This window comes from Zonotrichia albicollis, chromosome 7 (genome assembly GCF_047830755.1).
Source record: "Zonotrichia albicollis isolate bZonAlb1 chromosome 7, bZonAlb1.hap1, whole genome shotgun sequence".
NCBI lineage: Eukaryota > Metazoa > Chordata > Aves > Passeriformes > Passerellidae > Zonotrichia > Zonotrichia albicollis.
Window position 1 is genome coordinate 24803550 of NC_133825.1, and position 19177 is coordinate 24822726.

Here is a 19177-nt window from a genome sequence, read left to right on the forward strand (position 1 = left end):
GGGCACTGTGGAAATTACAGCTGAAGACTGGCCCTTACTGTGACTTTCTGCCTTGATAAAAGCCACTAAAATATAAGAGACAGAGACACACCCTGTGAAACTAAAAAAAAAGAAAAAAAAATTGGCCTGGTTAATTACTTGCAAGGGCTTGGCAAAAGAAGTGATTTTGGCTCCATCTTCATATTCCCAACCAAATAAATATGTCTGCCAGAATCCCCTCAGCTGGAGGAGAAATGCCAGGAGTGATCCTGGGGGTGGTTTTTAGCACTTGGACACAGACTGAGAACCACACTACATGTCTTCCTTAGGGTTGGGTCCCCAGCAGGATTTATTTCTGCGTCAAGGAAGATTACAGCTAATAGGATTTGCTTCTTGGAGGCTGTTGGCGTGTTTGGTGCAAACCCCTGCACAGTGCTTTCTTAAAGGAGAATATGGACCCTGTCTGTCATATTTTTCTTCTTCTTCTGGCCTTCCACAAGATAAACCCATCTGTTTCATCTTGCATCACAGGATGCTCTTGTTCTCAGGACAGCTTTGGAAGGTAAGAACACTGTTATCCTGTTGTAGCACCAGTGAAGGGGCTCAGACAGCCCCAGTAGGAACTTGCTGATGATGTGAGCACCAAAACCAAGCAGATTGATGTATGGAGTGCCACCTCTAATACTTGAACTGTGCTGTCTTGAGCATAGAATGAGATTTCTCTTATTTCCCTGAGATATGCAGCTACATACATAGCCATTTTTATGATTTAATTGCATCCTTTATAGCAAAATTGGTGTAAACCCCAGGGATGGATGGATGGCTGGATGGATGGCTTATGCATGCCCTATATACAATACCTTAAAATTATTCAAGTGCTTGTAGACCTGCATAGGGAACTGGTTTATTGGCCTCAAATATCGTCTGTGACCTGGAAAATTTTCTGATTTCCTCCCTAGGAGTTTGCTCTGCATGTCTGCACTGCTGAGGCAGATCCCTGCAAACATCCCTCAGGACATCCGGAAAATTAGAATAGAAAATTCTCACCTAACAGAACTGCCCCGTGGGTCTTTTGAGAACGTCAGTGCCTTGGAGTATCTGTGGCTCAATTTTAACAACATCACAGTGATGCACATCAAGAGCCTGGAGTATCTGCCAGCTCTGAAGGAGCTGCGCTTGCAAGGGAACAAATTAAGTTCGGTGCCATGGACAGCATTTCAGGACACCCCAACTCTGAAGATCCTGGATCTGAAGCACAACCGGCTGGACGTCCTTCCAGAACACGCGCTGCGCTATCTGCCCAACCTGACCTACTTAGACCTATCCTCCAATCAGCTTACCATCATATCCAGGGATGTCTTCTACAACTGGCCCGTGTACCAGAGGAGCCAGAGCACGGAGGGGCCGCTGGAAGCGATTTCCAACGCCGTGCTGGCCCTCCATGACAACCCCTGGATCTGCGACTGCCGCCTGCGCGGGTTTGTCCAGTTCATCAAGTCTGTGGGCCCACCTATTATCCTGATGAACTCCTACTTAACATGCTCAGGCCCAAAATTCAGGACAGGGAAGTTCTTTCATGAAGTGGAGCTTAACAGCTGCACGAAGCCCCTGACCTCAGCCCTCGATACCAACCTGACAGTCCCAGCAGGGTTAAACATCACCCTGACCTGCTTTGTGCAAGCCAGCCCTTCCCCGGCTGTCTGGTGGACCTATGCACTCAAACTTTTAAGGGCATTTAATGGTAAGCAAAGCTTTTCCTTCTTCTTAGTTGTTTTTTTTTTTTAAATTAAAAATTTATGCTGTACGATTCTACTTACATAGGTCTGCAGGCCATCAGAGTCACCACAGCAACCCAGCCCCTTTGGAGCACCACAGTTATTGTGGTGGCTGTAATCCAAATGATCTCAATCATCCTGTGCATCTAGGCACATCTGACCAGCATAAGAAGAGCTGCTTCAGGCAGGATATCAGTCAAAGATAAAAGGAGCATTGCCTCATTTTTATACAATTATCATACTTGTGGATTTTAGAAGCAGCTCTTTCTTCATGGTACATGATTGCAGGAGCTACCAATCTTATATTAACTGTACATATTTAATAAAAATGTAGCTATTTAAATATGCATGTACATTTACTAAATATTATATGCATGTAGATTTACTAAATATTATATGCTACATAATTTACTGTCACATACTACAAATATATAAGCACACATTCTGTATATGTGTATGTGCACATAGATGTGTTTGCATGAGCCCACACCCATATACACAGATGTATGTTCCTACATTATTCCCATGTATTCCCTCAAGAAATACTACACAAACCACAAAATTGTGCAGCCCTGATTCCTATGTCCATTCATGTTCTGAATGAACTGAAACAGAGGTTGGTGTTTACCTGAAGTCTTGCTTATTTATGTTCTTTAGAAAAGGTGTTGTAAAATGAGACCTTTTCCTCCCAATCCATCCTCCCTCATGTTTATTTTTACTAAGAGCCCTCAATAGGACAAGTTGCTATTTTCATCAGGTGAAGTAAGACATACAGGCAGCCAGCACACAGGTTCTGTGTCCCTAATAAGCCAGCTAACTAAATAGGATAGCATTAGCCCTTAATCCTGGGCTGATATTTGCTTCAATTGCAGTGCTGCAGCAGCACTTGTGTGTCTTTCCACAAGCACATGCTGATTAATTACATACAGTTTCTTCTCAACCACAGCCACACACCTCTGTTTGGGTAGATGACAGGGTTTCACACTGTTCTTAAAACTGCATTTCACTTCCAGCCCAACACTTTCTACCTTCATGCACCTATTTTGGTCTGAGCCTGTTGAGACGGACAATTTAATCCTAACAGAGGACGAAGCATGTGTCCAAAATGTAGGTGTGCCTCCTCAGTGCTCTCCTGGTTTGCCCAAAGAACGCCGATGGCAATGGGCAGCTCGGCCTCTGCCCACAGCAGCGCCTCCAGCCGCTTGCACTGGGCCAGGCGTCGGGCACACCCCATGTCTCCTACACCTGGGTGTCCCCATGCGTTTATTGCCTTTCAGACAGACAACACACTTTGCTGTCAGCTCTGTGGGGTTTGGCACATTCCTGTGCCCCTCTCTGTCCCTGGGCGGGCGGGTCCCGTCCCACACAGCCTTAGGGCCCAAGGGCACGGTGGCTCGCTGCTGACCCACTCACCTCTGCCCGCAGTGTCCACGGAGCCCATCAGCGAGGACACCGTCCGCTCGGAGCTGCTGATCCCGGCCGCACGGCCAGCAGATGCCGGGAATTACACCTGCACAGCCGCCAACTTCCTGGGCAACGCCTCGGTGGCCATCAACCTCCGCGTGGTTGCCCCGTGGGCGAGCACCACGCCCCGCGGCTGGGCGCCCGCGGCCCCCGCGGAGCCGGGCGCTCACGTCGAGGTGCGCATCGCCAAGCAGACGGTCTACGGCATCACCCTGGAGTGGTTCGCGGCGGCGGCGGCGGCCGCGGAACCGGGGGAGACCTGGTACACCCTCCTTGTGGGCCGCTACGACGCCGCCCAGAAGGACACCATCTACATCGGGCCCGGGGTCAACACGTACTCGGTGACCGACCTGCTGCCCGCCACCAAGTACGAGGTGTGCGTGGCCGTGCGCAACCAGGCTCCCCGCAAGGGCCAGTGCGTGGTCTTCGTCACGGGCAGCGACGTCAGCCAGATGGAGCAGCGCGAGAAGCTCATCCACATCGTGGTCATCGTGTGCGCCATGGTGCTGGCCGTGCCGGCCGGCATGTACGCCTGCACGGCCGAGGCGCTGCCCGGCTGCCTGGCCCGCTGCCCCAGCGCCTGCCCGCGCCGCCGCCGCGGGGGCCCGGCGCAGGCCGCGGGCAGCAAGGAGAGCACGCTGGACAGCCTGCCCGCCGGCAGCGAGGACGGGCTCTGCCGCCCCGACGGCGGCGCACGGCGGCCTGCGGACCGCCCGGAGCCCGGCAAGGCCCGGCCGCCCCACAGGAACAGCGCCGACCTCTACTAGCCGGGCCCTGCCGCGCTGCGGCGCCTCCACACGCCCGCAGCCGGAGCTGGGTTTCTCCAAGGACAGCGCCGGGCCGGCTCCGTGCTGCGGGGCTCGGGCACGGCGGGCGCTCCGCCGGTGCTTGCGGCAGGCTCGGGGGGCCCTGGGAATGGAGGTGCCACTGGGGTGGGGGGAGCTGCGCCTCCGTAGCCTGTCCCTGCAGCACTGTCATGGAGCAGCGCACACTGACACGCCAAGAGAACCACCACTAACAAAAAGAACCCCCGAAGCAATAGTAGTGCTTGTGGCCAAAGGCCAGAAGTGTCCCTCCCTCACCCACACAGGTGTGTCTTTATTTCTGTGTGCCCGCAGCTCTGCCCGGTGCCCGGTGCCAGCCTCTCCTGTGTGCCAGCTCCTGGGAACGCACAGGGGAGCTGGGCACGCCTGCCATCACAGCCCAGCAACAACTAACAGTGGGGAGGATTGGGTCAACATGAGGAAGAGATTTTATTTTAGTTGGAGAAAAAAAATATTTTGACCAGAGGTGTTGGTTTTGGGGTGGGTTTCTTTTTTTTTTTCTTACTCCTCCTTAAGGTTTACGCAGCACTCAGAGATTCACAGCTTTGGTTGTGCCACAAACAGGAAAAGTGCAAGTGCTTGAACCAGGCTAGTGGGACAAGTTGACAGAGGCAGAGAACAGAGTGGAGGATGGGGTTGGGAGCTGAAGATGCAAGCTAGGCACATTCCCTAAATGCAGACAGGTGCCTGCCTATCCTGCTGCTTTGAAACCAAAGCTCGCCTCTTTGCTAGAGGCAAAATAGCCCAAAGATGCATGTAAAAGCAACTGCCTCCTGCTTGTGAAGCAGCTCACTGCTGTGATTCTCAGAGGTCTGAGGACATGTGACTTACTGTTTTTCTTTTTTTGACCTCTTGCTTTCCAGCAAACCAAAGCATGTGGCCCATAGACCCACAGCACTTGTAATATGTGTTATAGATCATCTCAAAAAGAAGAATCTAGAGTAGACACCCCAGCTGTTGTGAGCTTCATGCTGTGGTAGCTTGGCTTTCTAATCGTATTTTGGTGTTTGGTGTGTGTTTTCCATACTGTCCCTCCTTCCAGCACCTTCTCCTGCTGTACCGTACTGCACAGCTTTGAACAGAGCTCTGTTTTGTCATTGCTGACTCGTTGTCAATACTTCACAGGACTTCCTAATCTTGTCAGTCTTTTAGTGTCAAAGCAATAAACACGACCGGTTTTCAGAATACACAGAGGTCCTCTGCTTCTTCTCTGGCCTTTTACAGTTACAAATTGCAAAGAAACCTGATTCCAAGGAGCTCTGGGGTTTTGCTGCAGGGCTAGAGGAGGCCAGGCAGCTGCAGTACGAGTCACAGGGCCCTGGAGTGGTGAGGAAGGGGCAGCAGCAGCTGGCCAAGCAAGAAAACCATGTCCTGGGAAAGCCAGCCACAGACACAGCTAGTACAGAGTGAGCCATGAGCTGATGCTGGTTGGAGACCAGTGTGGGGCTGTGGGTGAGGGGCAGTAAATAACAAAGCACTGTCAATAATGACCGGCCTTCTTCCACCCCAGTCAGCAGGGAGGGACACCAGCACACTGTAGAGACTGGAGAGAGCTGCTGAATCACTGAGGAAACAGCCAAGGAAAGACAAAACAACCCCTGACCTGTGGATTTGTTCATAACAAATTGCAGACCCTGGGCAGTGGCACAGGCTGAACCTGCTGCCCCCTGCCCCTGGGACCAGCTGCAGTGCTCTGTACCACAGGAACTCAGCCTGGGCTCTCTGTGACCCTGCCCATGGCCTGTGCCAATGGCATCCTGCTTCTCACCTCCCCTCCATCCAGCCTGGTGGTGTCCAAAAACCACACAGCCCTTCTCCTGACTCACAGCGCACAGAAGGGTCCATTTGGTCACCATAAAAGTGGCCTGGCTGCTTGTGGCTGTCTGGTAATATAACAGGTGAGCACAAGGCATCCTTGCCAGGAGAAGCACACCAAGCACAGAAGCATCTTTTGCAGATTTTAATTTTTTTTTTATTAAAAAAAACTCTTCAAGTTGAAATACAGAGTAACTGGGAAATAGTCTCACAACATAGTAATAAAACATCTTTATTGCCTCTTAAATATAATCTCTAAGACTATAAGCCTGTAATTCCTGTTAAATCTGACTTAATTGAATGGTCTTTATAGGCTTTCCTCATAAGAGAATGAACACTGAATACTGGCAATAACACAAACTGGGAAGACAGTGGAATGGGGAATAAATCAGGGACTTGGGGGAACATTGCAGAACCTGCAGACACCCAGCCAGCAGAAGGCAGGTGCTTGCACAGGGCAGCAGGAGGGGGGTCAGGGGCTGCATGTCCCCTCCCTCCGGCCAGTTTATGGCCAGGGAACAAGGACGAGGTGATTGGACAGGTGAGAACTTGGCCTCACATCACAGTGCCCCAGGAGGAGGGATAAGCAAGAAAACAGTGGAGAAAAGGAGAGATGTGACAGGAGAGGCTCTGGGAGCAGCGCTCCTGCCTTGGCCCCCAGCTGGGACTCTCCTGGATCTCTTGGCTACAGCTGCTGGCTCAGCTCACGGGGGACGTGAGCCACGAGCACTATGGCCTCTAGGCAGATTGAACTGAAGTTAAAAAAATACAAGATTTTCCTTGTAAGTGCATAATTTCGTATTCAACCAGCTATCTCCTAAACTGATGAAGTCCTGGTGCAAAAAGGGGAATTATTTCAGCTGCTGGAGTGAGAGGAGATCCTGAGGGCCAGGTCTGCTGGTTAACTGAAATGACAGCTGGAGAACCCTCATGAACCCCTTGAATTAACATGGAGTGCTCCCCACCTTGATGTTCCTGTACCATGACAGCACAGCTTCTCTGCAGGGCTGGCTCTCAGAGACACAGTGCAGGCTCCCCAGGCAGCTCGGTCAGTCGGTGCTGCTTTCTCCCCAGGGGATGGGAAACAGCCAGGCCCAGCTGAAAAACATCTCCTCAGAAACAAACCTGAGGGGGGTCTGTGGGGTAGATCCAGTGAAGAAGGTGCTTTGCTCTTGCTGCCTTTCTACTGTCACATAACAGGAAAAGAAAAACCTGTCAGCTGCTCTGCCAGTCCCCTCCCGTTAAGTGTTGTTTAATTCACTCAAAAATACTGATAAGAAAAGCCTGAATACTTTATGGAAACCTCCTTTTGCACACACCAGTCCCAGCAACAAGTCAGGAGAGGTGATGAAATATATTTCTTGACACCTTCTGCTAGCAGTGTACAACACCACATGATCTTTCCAGACACTTCCCTGACCAACATATGCAACTTTACAGCACTTGTCTCTGTCTTCCACTTATCATTTGCTTCTCAGTTTTACCTTGTCTTCCCAGTGTTTTTATTCATGTCCTTCTCCTGCTGGGCTCCTGCTCCTTTGGAGCACAGTGTCAGAAGGAGGCAGTGCCGAGTGAGGGCTGCTGTTGAACTTCCATGCTCAAATCTTGGCCCTGCTGGTCCAGGGAAGGCTGAGGTGCCCCTCCTGTCTCTCCCCAGCAGGCAAGTCCAGGGCAGAAGCAAAGCACAGCATCATGTCAATGTGCTCTGGCAAAACGCAGAGTAAGCTGCAGGAATAGGAAGAACTTCTCCAAGCCTGCCTGCTTACCTTCTGGGAATGAAGGTACTGAGGCCAGGAGCACATCGCTCTGCCAGCTGCTGCAAAGCACACTGTGCGCAGGACACAGCAGTGCCACTGCTGTAGGAGACCTGCAACTGACTCAGGGCTGCTGCCACATCTTCAAAAATGGGTCTGGGATTTGAAGTGATGGATTTTCAGACACCTCAAATCCACCTGCCAGACCAGGTCAGAAGAAGCATCCACCAGGGTCTTGGCTGCAGAGCATCTTGTTTGAAAACCCAAGCTCTGGGTAGAGACCTCCAAACCAGGGGCAGTCTGAGTCCCTGTTCACCTGGGGAGACTGTGGCTGGCACACTCAGCACCGTGGGCAGACTCAGCTGCAGGAGGGCCCATGGGACATGGCCAAGGGAACAGCAGTCACGATGGTGCTTGCAGAAGGTGAGGGGTGGCTATCACAGCGAGAAGCTGCTCTGGTTCACAGGGTGCTGACAGACACAGGGAAGAGACAGCAAGTAAAAACATTCCCAGCCACAGTCTGCAGTCTCTGGGGCTGCTGAGAGCACTTAGATGATGGGCTCCCCAAAAGCTGCGTTCCTCTTCTCAAACCTCATTTTGAGCTCTGACACGAGGGCGTTGTGGGTGCTGCTGTGACCTTTCTTCTTCGATGGCTTGATGATGTGCTTGGGAGTGAGGGAGCCGGACACGGTTGGCACCCGCCATCCTGGGCCGTCGCCTCGGGGAGCCAGGGCTGGGGGTGGCGGGGGCACGGGGGCTGCCGGCGGCACAGGGACAACCTGCACGTTATTGTTGCTGTTCTCATTGTGCAGGCTCTTCACATCCTCCTCAACCACAAACTTCTCTGCAGCATTGCTGGGCCTCTTGAACTTCAGCCACTCCATCCTGACCGTCCGGGATGGCGGCACCTGTCTCTTTTTTATGATCCTCCTCACCGGCATGACTTTGTTGGACCGCTTGTTGCGCCAGAACATGGCAGTAGAGATCATGATAGTTATCAGCACCATTATGCCCATGACACCAGCTAGCACTCCTAAGGCTTTCATGGGGTTATCTTTAGTTTGCATCAAAAAGGCGGCCATAGGCCCTTTGTGAAGAGTCTGTAAAGGAGTACAAAGAAAACACATGACTTACTCCAGGGGACAGACAGTGACCCAGAAATTTCATTTGTCCAAAATATGTTACAAGTAGAGCTGATTGACGGAAGTTGTCTCTAAAAAAAATATGAGAGTCACACAGCTAGTCCAGTCCAGGGGTGGAGAATTTAGATGGGGCTGGAGACTGGGTAAACATTATAGTACTGTGAGGTAGATGACTTAACACAAAAGCTTACAGAAGTACTGCCACCAAATTAGGGCAGATTCCTGCATGTCACCATAGTGTTTAACTTGCAAGAACGGAGAAAGAAAATAATTGGCTCAATTACTGAGCGTGGCATTGAAAAGGATTAGGAGAAAGCTTCTGCTTATAAAACGTCAGTACAAATGAGTAGTTAGCAGATATGTGCTGCATTCTGTTTTCAAGTACTCTTTTACAGACATAACAAAACTCTTTGAGGTAGGGGAGATAAGTGGAGCTAAAGAGCTTTGTTTATAGAAAGAGAAGAAATCAGCAATGACATAAGCTACATATGGCATATTAAGGACAAATGAATGGCCAGTTCACTTTCCATCTCAGCACACTGTGCGTCTTGGAGGTCCCCGTATAATTTTGCGGATTTTGCCCTGCGGGTGGAGCTTGGATCTTTTCACACTTTTCCAGTACATGATGGTGGAGATCACCATTGTAACAGAAATGGTGGAAAGGACGCCACTCATGCATATTCCATATATTGTCCATGGACGCTTCTTGAGGCCTAAAATATAGGATTTTACCCTGGACTTGATCTGGAAATATCAAAAATAAGAGAAATGGTCAACCCTCACATGGTTATATTTGAAAGAGGCCAGTATCTATTATAAATACAGCTGGGGAACTAGGCTGAAATGTGCACAGGATAGAGAGCCTATAAAATAAAGGGAGCTAAGTGTTGAACTAGGCACAGGAGAGGAGGCGGTTGCAATGATGTTGAACTGAATCCAGAAACAATAACAGAAATTAGGAAGCACATATAACCACCTGGCTGATTGGGGAATAAAGTCTAGAGGCATGGCACATAGATCACCCTTATTCAGGGTGTGGTAGCCTATCCTTGGACTGCATTTCCAAGAGAAGTTAATTGTGAATACAGGTGGTGTCTGAACAGACATAGTGCTATGTAAGGCCAGGAGAGCCTTCAGAAATGGCATATTGACACTCCGGTGTGGTTACTGAGAGCTGGTCGTAGAGTGATGTGTGGCTGCAGAAAGACAGATCCACTGTGCCCTAGTCCCCTGTCTTTGACTACAGGAGGGGATCCACCCAAACTTTGCATGTCCAGTGAGCTGTGTTTTAGTTAGAGGTCTAAGGTCCCAGCTCTTGGTCAATGGGGAGAAAAGGACCCCTCTGGAGCAGTAGTTACCATATGCTAAAATAGGTGTCAAAGACAGTGTGTATAAGGAGAACCTTGTCACTAGCTTAGACTTGAACCTCTGACTTGTAGATCAGATGGATTTCCCTGTGTGACTCTAATCTAGGATGCCCATCTCTTTGCCCTCCCCAGTCTGTGGGGGAAGATGACTAAGAGTATCCCAGAGGGTGCTTCAGAGTACCTCTTGTCATTAATATCACATCCATAAACTAGGGGCATGTAAATTAGCTAATAAACACCTCCTTGCCTTAATTTCTGTTTTTTCACAACCTATCTCAAACACTTTATCAAGCCCACTCTTCTCCTACCCTGAATGTGTCCCATTGCCAACAAGAAAGTAGCAAAGAAATGCTAATGGAACTCACAGACCATGTCATTGGGCTGGTAGGGACAAATTTTCATCATTTTGTTGTACAGAGAGTTCTTCCAGTACTTAATTAGGAGTGGACCTGAACTAGAAACTTAAAGCAAAGCAGCCCATGACTTTGGTGGAGCTTAGACTCACATCAGCTTTGCTGTTCTGCATTACATGGATTTTTTTGTACTTAAATCCCATCAGATGATAGAAATTCTACCCTGGCTTACTTAACTTCATGTGAAAGTCAGATAAATTAAGTGTCAGATAAACCCTGCTAAGTAGTATGTGACCTGAGTCCACCTGTTACGAGTTTTGTCAAGATCTATTTTATAGGAAGGCACTGATGGCTGAAGAGTATTTGACTAGGTATTTGAAAACCTTGAATAAATGAGATTAGACAGAAATACATGTTGCCCATGTACTACAGCTGCAGAGGTAAGAACAGATAAAAAATTGTATGGAGAGTTTTGACATTTGGCTTCATTCAGTTGCTTGGCCTCAGAAAATCTGGCATCTGTTCAGAGCTTCCAGTGATGAAGAGATGATTAATACCAAAACTAAACCCATTAACAGCTAGCTGGTTCAGCCTCTATTTTAGTTACTTGACCTCTACTATACAAAGCTTTGCCTGGAATTAGCCTTGGACAACAACTGTTCTGCATAAAAACATCAGCCATTTTGTAAGCACATAGTGGGAGAGTTTGTTTGTCATGGCCATGACACTGGCAGGATAAATAGAAGGAATAACTTGCAATACAGGCCAGGAATGTCATAATCTTAGCCAGGATGCAGAGAGACTTACGGCAAGTGCACATTTAAAACATCAAGTCCTTGTGTTGATTACCAGCAGTGTGATGTAGCCAGCTCAACAAATAGTGCCACTATTTGTTGAATTGCTGAAGCTGTTGTTTTTTCCTAAAAGGCATGCTGCATTTTGAAGGGTACTGGTTTTTCTGGTGCACATAAAATAAAAGCAGATACATGATTAAATGAAAGCTGTCACATCTCTGTGAGTTGGGACATGGAAGAAACACTCCTTAACAGTCATCAAGGGAGTTAAAATACCAAAATACCACTGCTCACAGAAGATAATGCTCTGCAGTTTTTTGGGGATTTTTTGGCTGTGGCAGTTTCTAAAGAGCCTTTCCTAATGCATGGGTTGCAGTGAGCAGAGCACGTGGACCAAGTATCCAGAAGCTGGACCCAGAAGGAATGTGGTTGAGCTCTTCAATCACAAGAGCAGCTAAGGCTCACCAGCTATATTTAGGAGTCTAAGTAAGTAGGCAAACCTGTTAAGAGCCCAAGCTATTGCAGATTATTTGTAGATGTGGCACTTGGCAGTGCCACAGACATGGTTTTGTGATGGACTTGGCAGTGCTGGAATTGGACTCCATCATAACTGTTTGGTCCAATGATTGTGTTACTGACAACTTGGGCTCTGTTGACTTGAGCAAGTGGATCTGTACAATCTGTGCAATGAACCAGCTGCCTCTGAGGAGCCCACTTCCACACATTCAGTGTTTCTGGGGTTTTGTTCTAGCCTGGTTGCAGGGAGGGACTGCCTGTTGGTGCCCTGGCACACTAGCTGTGCTCCCAAAACACATTTTCCTCTGAAAGAATCCACCTTGTGTGCTTGGAGCTATGTGAGGCACAGGCCATCCCACAGCATGTGGGGATGATCAGGAGATTTGCTTCAGAAGTGACTCCTGATCCGAGGTAGAACACCAGCTGTCCCTGCAGTGCTTATCCCAAAGCTCAGTGCTGTCATTGTATATGAAGGCTGTGTTTGCAGCACTTTGCAATACAAACACCAGCATGAAACAAGACTTCTCAAATCAAACCAGTATTCACTTCAAGTCCATGAAACTATGGAAAGAAGAGGCTAACTGCTCTGCAAATGTGGCAAGGGCTGTTCAGTGCCAGCAACCACAGCTCCCATGGTTGCCATTAGCATGAAGCAGAAGATCATGTTACTTCAAAGATTTTTGTTGAACCTTTCAGTTAAGATAATCTAAAACTGAGACTCACCAGATATATTTAGAAGTCTAAATGAGTGGTCAAAGCTATTAAGAACTACAGATTATGCTGTCTAAATATGGACTTCAGGCTCAGCCTGTGAGGAGGTGTAAATAAACACCCCCTCTACATTTGCAGAACCTCAGTGGAGTCATCAAGAGGCCAAGGGATGCCCCCATCAGGCCAACTTTCAGGAACAGGAGTGGGAATCAGCCTTCTCTGAAAATATCAGGCAGGAATAGATTTCTGAGTGAGACATATGGATGGAAAAAGACTGGCTTTTCCAGCATATGTTTTTTCATTCTGTGAAAGAGCATTTTTTATTTATTGTGAAAGGATAGGATATTAAGAGATGCCCCTCAATGCCAATTTCCATAAAATCAGACTCAGTTAAATTAAAAGGCCTTTGGATTCTTTTAGCACTTTATTATTCCAAGAGAAGGTCCTTTTGATGTGCAATACTGCTGAACTTAGCCACAAGGCATCCATCTCGAAGGGCACAGACTTGTGCTAATTGCAATGGTAAACGTTAATCAGAAAATATGCCTGTTTAATTACTTACTGTGATTAACACTGCAGGAAACCTCTGGAGGATGCATTCAAAAATATCCTCCTTATCCAAAATCAGTAATACATAAATGCCCACCAAACAGTGAAATAAGAGCCTTTGTACAGCTGGATGAAATGCACATTTGTAACGGCCTCAGAGAAAGAGAGAGAGAGTGTGTATTTGCAATATGCCTACACCAAGAGATTGTTTTCTTCACAAAGTGTTAGCAGTGACTGTCTGTCCCTGGGACACAGGCAGTGAGCAAGGGTTTTGGACACTGGCACTGCATCTCATGTACCTGCAAACTGAAATCTGTTTCTGCAAAAAAGATGGGATGGCTATGGGATAAAAAATCCCCCAATCCAACCAACCCAAATCATTACAAGCCATGGAAGAAGTAATAGAGACATGTACAAAAGGTCATGGAGGATGTGACACTAGATTAGCAACCCAGATCCTCCTGAAGAAACGTACTCAAAGAAAGAAGATGCTGTTGGGACTCTCTGTTGGGACTTGGCATCAAGAAGAGCATGGGAAGAAGGAAAAGAACTGTGTGTGAGGAAATCTATGTCATCACATGCTCTCTGCTTCCCCTTTCAGACTTTATGAGGAGGGCTCTCCCTCACCTTGTGGCAAATATATACCCCTGGAGGGGGAGAAAAGGGAGCAGACAAGGGACTTCATACAGGACGCCATCTTTCATCAGGTACTATTGCTTCAAGCACTAGAAGGAAATTCAGGAAACTCCTTATCCCAAAGTATCAGCTACTTTTGTTTTCCTTCCAGTTGTCCTTCTTCAGCTGGTACAGGAGCATGTTGTCCCCCAGCAGGGAGGTGTGGGACACCCTCCCTCCACTCACACCCACCAGCCCCACATGCTGACACAGAGAGGTTTCCAGCTCACCCAGGAGGGAAGCGGAGGCTGGTGGCCACCAGCAGGCACATGTCTGAGGCCTGGGCCTGGGTCCACCTGCTGCCATGCACTCCTGAAACATGCAGCATGTGAGGAGCAGGGAGGGAAACTCTCCTGCTCTTGGCTGTGGGCAGCAGTTCTTGTTTGTTGCATAAAAACCACGAAAACTTCATTTCCATGAGAAATCCAAGTGTTAAGCAATTAAGATAGATTTCCTTTGTAAGAACAGCTAAATCTCTAGACTCACCACAGACACCCTGGAGTCCCCCAGCTCCACATGGCAGAGCCTTGCAGCAGCAAGCCCAGCTCAGGCTCACAGGGCTGGCTGGCCCCAAAGGCCGCCCCATGTAGGCACTGCCCTGCTGGGGCAGACCCAAGTGCCCTGGCAGTCCAGCAGGCTCTGAACTGTGTACAAGAACTATCATATGAATGTGCCTCAGAGTACCAGGGGAATAAGAGGAGATGGAGTAAACAGAGAAAGATTATAACAGACCTAAGAGCAGCGGGAGCATTGTGAGCAAAGAAAGAGAAGGCCAGCTGCTGTCTGCAAGATGAGATTTGCATCTTTGCCCTGTTTATGTGTGTGGTCCAGAGACTGTCAGGCTAATGATGTGTTTCTCATCTGCTTTAAAGCCCATTTCCTCCCTGCTGGTACCTACTTAAAGGCATGGCAAGGCAGTTACAATAAATAAGAATTGTGCAAGCATGTGCTGCACACCATAAATCGCTGCTTGTTCTTCAGCTGACTTAAAAGCTGGACTAAGGAAAATCTCAGCCTACATGTGCAAGACTGTTTTAAAGTCTTGTTTCATCTGCTAATAATATTGCAATTATTGAACTCCCATCCAAAGTTCTATGTACTTTAAAGCATTTCTGTAAAATTTTTTCTCACTTTTCCTATGTCACTTAGGGTGGTTTCTCTGTCCTAGTTCACTCTGATCCCAGCTGTTTTCCACTCACTTTTTGTAAGGGAAAAAGTTTTTTTTTTTCCTCCTGGATGAAAATAAAAAAGCAGAACTTTAGCAGTTGGGATTTACCTTTACTCTCAGAAGTCTATAGACCTTAATTCATATCTAACAATCTCTAACAAAAAACTCATCTCCCAGTTATATTATGCTCCTACCTTTGTACCTTTGCAAGGTACAAAGGTAGGAGCATAATATAAATGATAAGATATCAAAATATCTTTCACATTTGTGGCTGTAGAATCCAACTTCACCACAAGGCTATAGAAGCACTCTGCAAAACAGAGCTGGCAAGAGAGTCTCAGAAATGGAGCAAGCAAAGTCTACCCTTCGGTGCCCTTCAGGGATTGTCTCCCAGCAGGATTTTTCTGAAACATTTGCTTACCTCTTCTGTGATATCAATCTTCAGAACTGCTGTGGTACTGAAGGATGGGGAGCCTCTGTCTTTGGCCTGGACCACCAATGACCATATGCAGTCTTTATTGTTTGTGATGTTGTGGATGATGTCCAGAGATCTGATATAGGACTTCAGCTTGATCTCCCCCGTGCTTTGGTCTATGTCAAACACATTGGCTGGATCTGCTTGCATGATGGAATAATCCACAATGTTGTTGGGTTCTTCTGCATCTTGGTCTATGGCCTGGTAGGGGAAGTGTGAAAAACAAAGGTGTTATTGTTTCTGTCTTTGCCTGAGGACAAACACCTTCTGAGCATTCACTTCTGAGAGCATCTGTGCCATGACTGGGCTGCTTTCATTTAATTTTGGAAGCTAGGTTACATTTTCTAGTGAAAAACAGCAGGACTAGACTCCTTTCTTTATAAATTACTTCTATTTGAGATGAAATAAAATCAGGGAAAAACTGAATGGTAACCTATCTGTAGAATGCAAATGGTCCTCAGCTGAGAGCTTCTCACACAGTGTGGGGGACAAATGTGAAGTGATAGAGAACAGTGGGATTAGCTCCATACCATAAACTATAGCTGCCTTAATTTTTGTGCTGTGGTATTTATTCTACAAACATTAGGTGTTGTGTGATCAGGCTTATGATGTACATTTAACTGTGTGTAAATAGGATGTTCAGACTGGGAATTGTTATTGCATTTTTTCACCTTCTGTTCCACACTGGATTATTGGATAAGGTTCTTCAAAACGAAGGGAACTGAGTTGTGTGGTTGAACACAAAGGGGTGTCAGGAAGGTTATGTGTTCAAAACCCTTTCATTCACTAATCTTGTTTGGGCTTCTTGTGATCACTGTATAATCCAGGACTGTCCCCCAGCTGATTGTTCAAAGACTGTAACAGGACTTTATATTCTGCCTATAGAATTTATTTCTCCTTCTCAGCAGTCAGTAAATACTATAATTCTACTCTTTAATCCATTTTTTACATCCAAATGGATGTGCCAAATCAAGCTGCAAGAAAAGACAACTTTCAGACATTCATCATGACCCCTGAGAATAAAGACCAGAGCCAGGGCTTTTCCAAAGCACTCAGCTTTGTGACACACGGTGCCATCTCTCACCTCTATCTTCACTGGTGACCCAATGATCATTGTCTTCTCCTGGATGTTTTCATTGAACTCTGGAGAGTGGTCATTGACATCTAGCACGGTGATAAACACTTCAGCCAAGCTGTATTTCCCATCTGTGTCCTCTGCTTTCACATAGAAATTATACTTCGAGTTCACTTCAGCATCTAGCACAGCCCAGGGCTGGGTGTAAATTATACCTGTTGATGGGTGGATTAGGAATCTGGAAAAGAAGCAGGAGAAGACTTTTGGTCACTTAATGTGTGTTTAGATCCCACCTTTGCTCCAGGATGTAAAGACTGAAATGCTGTGCCCAGACACTGGCACTCTTCACCTAATGCCTCTCCAGGTGATATTTCCAAATCTTTCACTCTACCTGGTGTTTGTCTAGTTCCTTTAGGCTTGAAAACCAGAGAACTGTCAGTGTCTCCTGGTTTTCTCTCTCTTGTGCCATTTTAGCTGCATTTTCCATTAAAAGTCTTTGTCCTCAGTAAATGCTTAGTGTGATGGCCTTCTCCCAGAGTGATTTTCTTGCATTAAAAGGAAAAACATTAAGCCTATTTTTTTACTTTTTTTTTCAGTTTAAAAGTACAGTGTACTTTTAAACAGAAAGTTTATAAGTACACTGTAATAGATTATGTCCTGCATAAATTAAGACTGGTTTATGTCACCTAAATATCTAAAAGAAGTGTGATGCATATCATATTTAAGGTCTTCACTTCTCAGAACAGGTAGGAAAAAAATCTGCTCTTAAATCTCCCAAACCACAGAGCAAATTATCTTTTCCAAAAATAACCATTTTTCCATAGACTGACACTAGGATGGAGTGGGTGTTCAGATTTATCTGTTGCAAGTTCAGTTTTACACATTTGTAATTATAGAGACACTGTCAAAAGTGTCAGCCCAAAGTTTGGATTTATAGAGGAGATACCAAAAAAGTGTCTTTTTAAAATGGACTGCCACTGTAGGCTCCAAGCAGTAGTGCTTTTAACAGATGAAAGTTTTTTTATTTCCTTTGATCAATGTACAGGGTAGCAAAATATTTTCTGTATTCCAGCTCTGAATGCAATTGAAAGTGATGATTAAAGGGGCATTTAGCAATCTAGAATTTTCAATTGTTCTCATAACCCTGTTAAATACAAATACAAGTTTTGATGAAATCCAAGACCTGTAGGTGGGAATAGCTGTGTAGGAGACAGTGCCTGTGCTGCCTCCTCAGCACCCAGCCCAGCCTAACCCATCACTCATCATCATTCCCATTTTAGGGGAAGAATAAAAGTGCTCCCACTGGCAGCTTGGATTACCAAAGTAGGATTGCCATCAGATTGGTTTCATCTTCAACAGTTAACACTATTTCTCTTACTCCAGTACAACTCATCTTCTGCCCACACAACTGCACACCCACTGATGTAATATCCACCACAGAAACATTGTGCCTCTGGCTGAAATTCTCCTATCTGCATCAAACTGTGTGTTCAGCACATCTAAAGGTACCAGGGCTGGAAAATCAATCCGGCCTTGCAGAGTGATGCCATTCTGGCAGGAGGAAAACAAACAAAAATACTTAAGAAGGAAAAGAAAAGTTCACATCATAATTTCTTCATTCAACAGCATAAGAACACTGAATCTGAGCAGCCTCATAATGCCAATCAGAATAAAGTTGTGCTTACATTTTTTTCCCCCCAAATCCTTTGTCAACAACCTTCTCAAGCTTCTTTCCACCAGCTGCTGCATTCTAAACCTAAGAAGTCTGCCTGCATGACATGACCTTTTCTTGCTTCTCTCTGTGCAGTTAGCAGCTAGCTTAAAGACTTAGTGAAGAGCTCAAAATAATCCATCGTGGAAATGCTCCCAAATGTGTATCCTTCTGGCTACAGAAGAGGCTCACCCTTAACATCTTGGATTTTGGACTTTGATTGTGCCTCCTAAATGGTTTTCACCTTAACAAGAAGAGTTCAGCTTTAGCTCCAGGTGGATAACGTACAGAGGAAAAAAGATTCTTGAGATGAGTGCCTGAAAAGCTCAGGCTTTTCATTCATTTCCAGCATTCTCCCCTGCAGAATGCAGGCTCCAGCAGGAATATCTGTGACAGCCATGTCACTGATCCCAGCCATGTGTGAGAGCTGGGATGGACATGGTGTGAAGGAACCAGTGTTTCAAGATGTTCTACCCCCAGCACTGTTCCCAAAGACAGGGAGAGGGAGGGAGGCATTATTACCAAATCAAGTAAGCATCAAATTCCTTTTTTCCTGATGCAGGACTATTATATTTAAATATATGAAAGGCTTTTAACAGCCAGTGCAGCTGACCTCCAAAGCTGAAGTGTATATCCTTGAATATCTTGTCTTCCTTGATTTATCTTGACAAGAGCTATTTGTAAAGCCATATGGAAAGGGAAGGGGAATAAACCTAAAAAATTATTTTTCTGTAGAACTGACTTTTCACAACTAGACCAAAAATCTCTCTTTCTCTTACAAGTATTTTTCAAATGGTGATTGAACAAATCCTGTGTATTGATACTTTAGCTGCTTTGTATCTCTTTGGGGGTTTGTGGGTAGAATTCCTTAGGTCGATTAAGTAGATGTTTAATGATCACAGCAGCAGTTCACAGAACTCACAAAGAACATGGTATAAATGTCCTTGGAAATAAGCAGACCAAGAATGACCTTGCTAGCTTTCTTTTAAAATTCTTTCAGAACGCTACTTAGAGGTTATGTAGTTTTATT

At 46.5% G+C, this 19177-nt stretch overlaps 2 protein-coding genes across 3 annotated transcripts in view; one reads left to right on the forward strand and one right to left on the reverse strand.

Moving 5' to 3' along the window:
* The first annotated feature begins 938 nt into the window (after positions 1 to 938).
* On the forward strand, positions 939 to 4479 carry LRIT2 (leucine rich repeat, Ig-like and transmembrane domains 2). The gene is made up of 2 exons (XM_026799590.2): positions 939 to 1720; positions 3180 to 4479. The coding sequence occupies exons 1-2, from the start codon at positions 952 to 954 to the stop codon at positions 3983 to 3985; spliced, it is 1575 nt and encodes a 524-aa protein (XP_026655391.2). The 5' UTR covers positions 939 to 951; the 3' UTR covers positions 3986 to 4479.
* Positions 4480 to 6058: 1579 nt separating this feature from the next.
* CDHR1 (cadherin related family member 1) overlaps positions 6059 to 19177 on the reverse strand; it is a 44448-nt gene continuing 31329 nt past the window's right edge. The window contains exons 15-17 of one of the 2 annotated variants that reach the window (XM_005481547.4): positions 16446 to 16674; positions 15308 to 15562; positions 6059 to 8711 (exon numbers count right to left, since the gene is read on the reverse strand). In XM_005481547.4, the coding sequence (XP_005481604.2) occupies positions 8160 to 8711; positions 15308 to 15562; positions 16446 to 16674 (1036 nt within the window). In that variant the 3' untranslated portion in view covers positions 6059 to 8159. Of the gene's footprint in view, positions 8712 to 8739; positions 9498 to 15307; positions 15563 to 16445; positions 16675 to 19177 lie in introns of those variants that run through there. The other variant, XM_026799742.2, reaches the window with a different exon arrangement.

Excerpts from the sequence above, each read along its gene's own strand:
- LRIT2 (XM_026799590.2), top strand. The coding sequence starts at position 952 with ATGTCTGCACTGCTGAGGCAGATCCCTGCAAACATCCCTCAGGACATC. Across the intron at positions 1,721-3,179 it reads ACTTTTAAGGGCATTTAATG|TGTCCACGGAGCCCATCAGC; the intron begins GTAAGCAAAGCT and ends CTCTGCCCGCAG.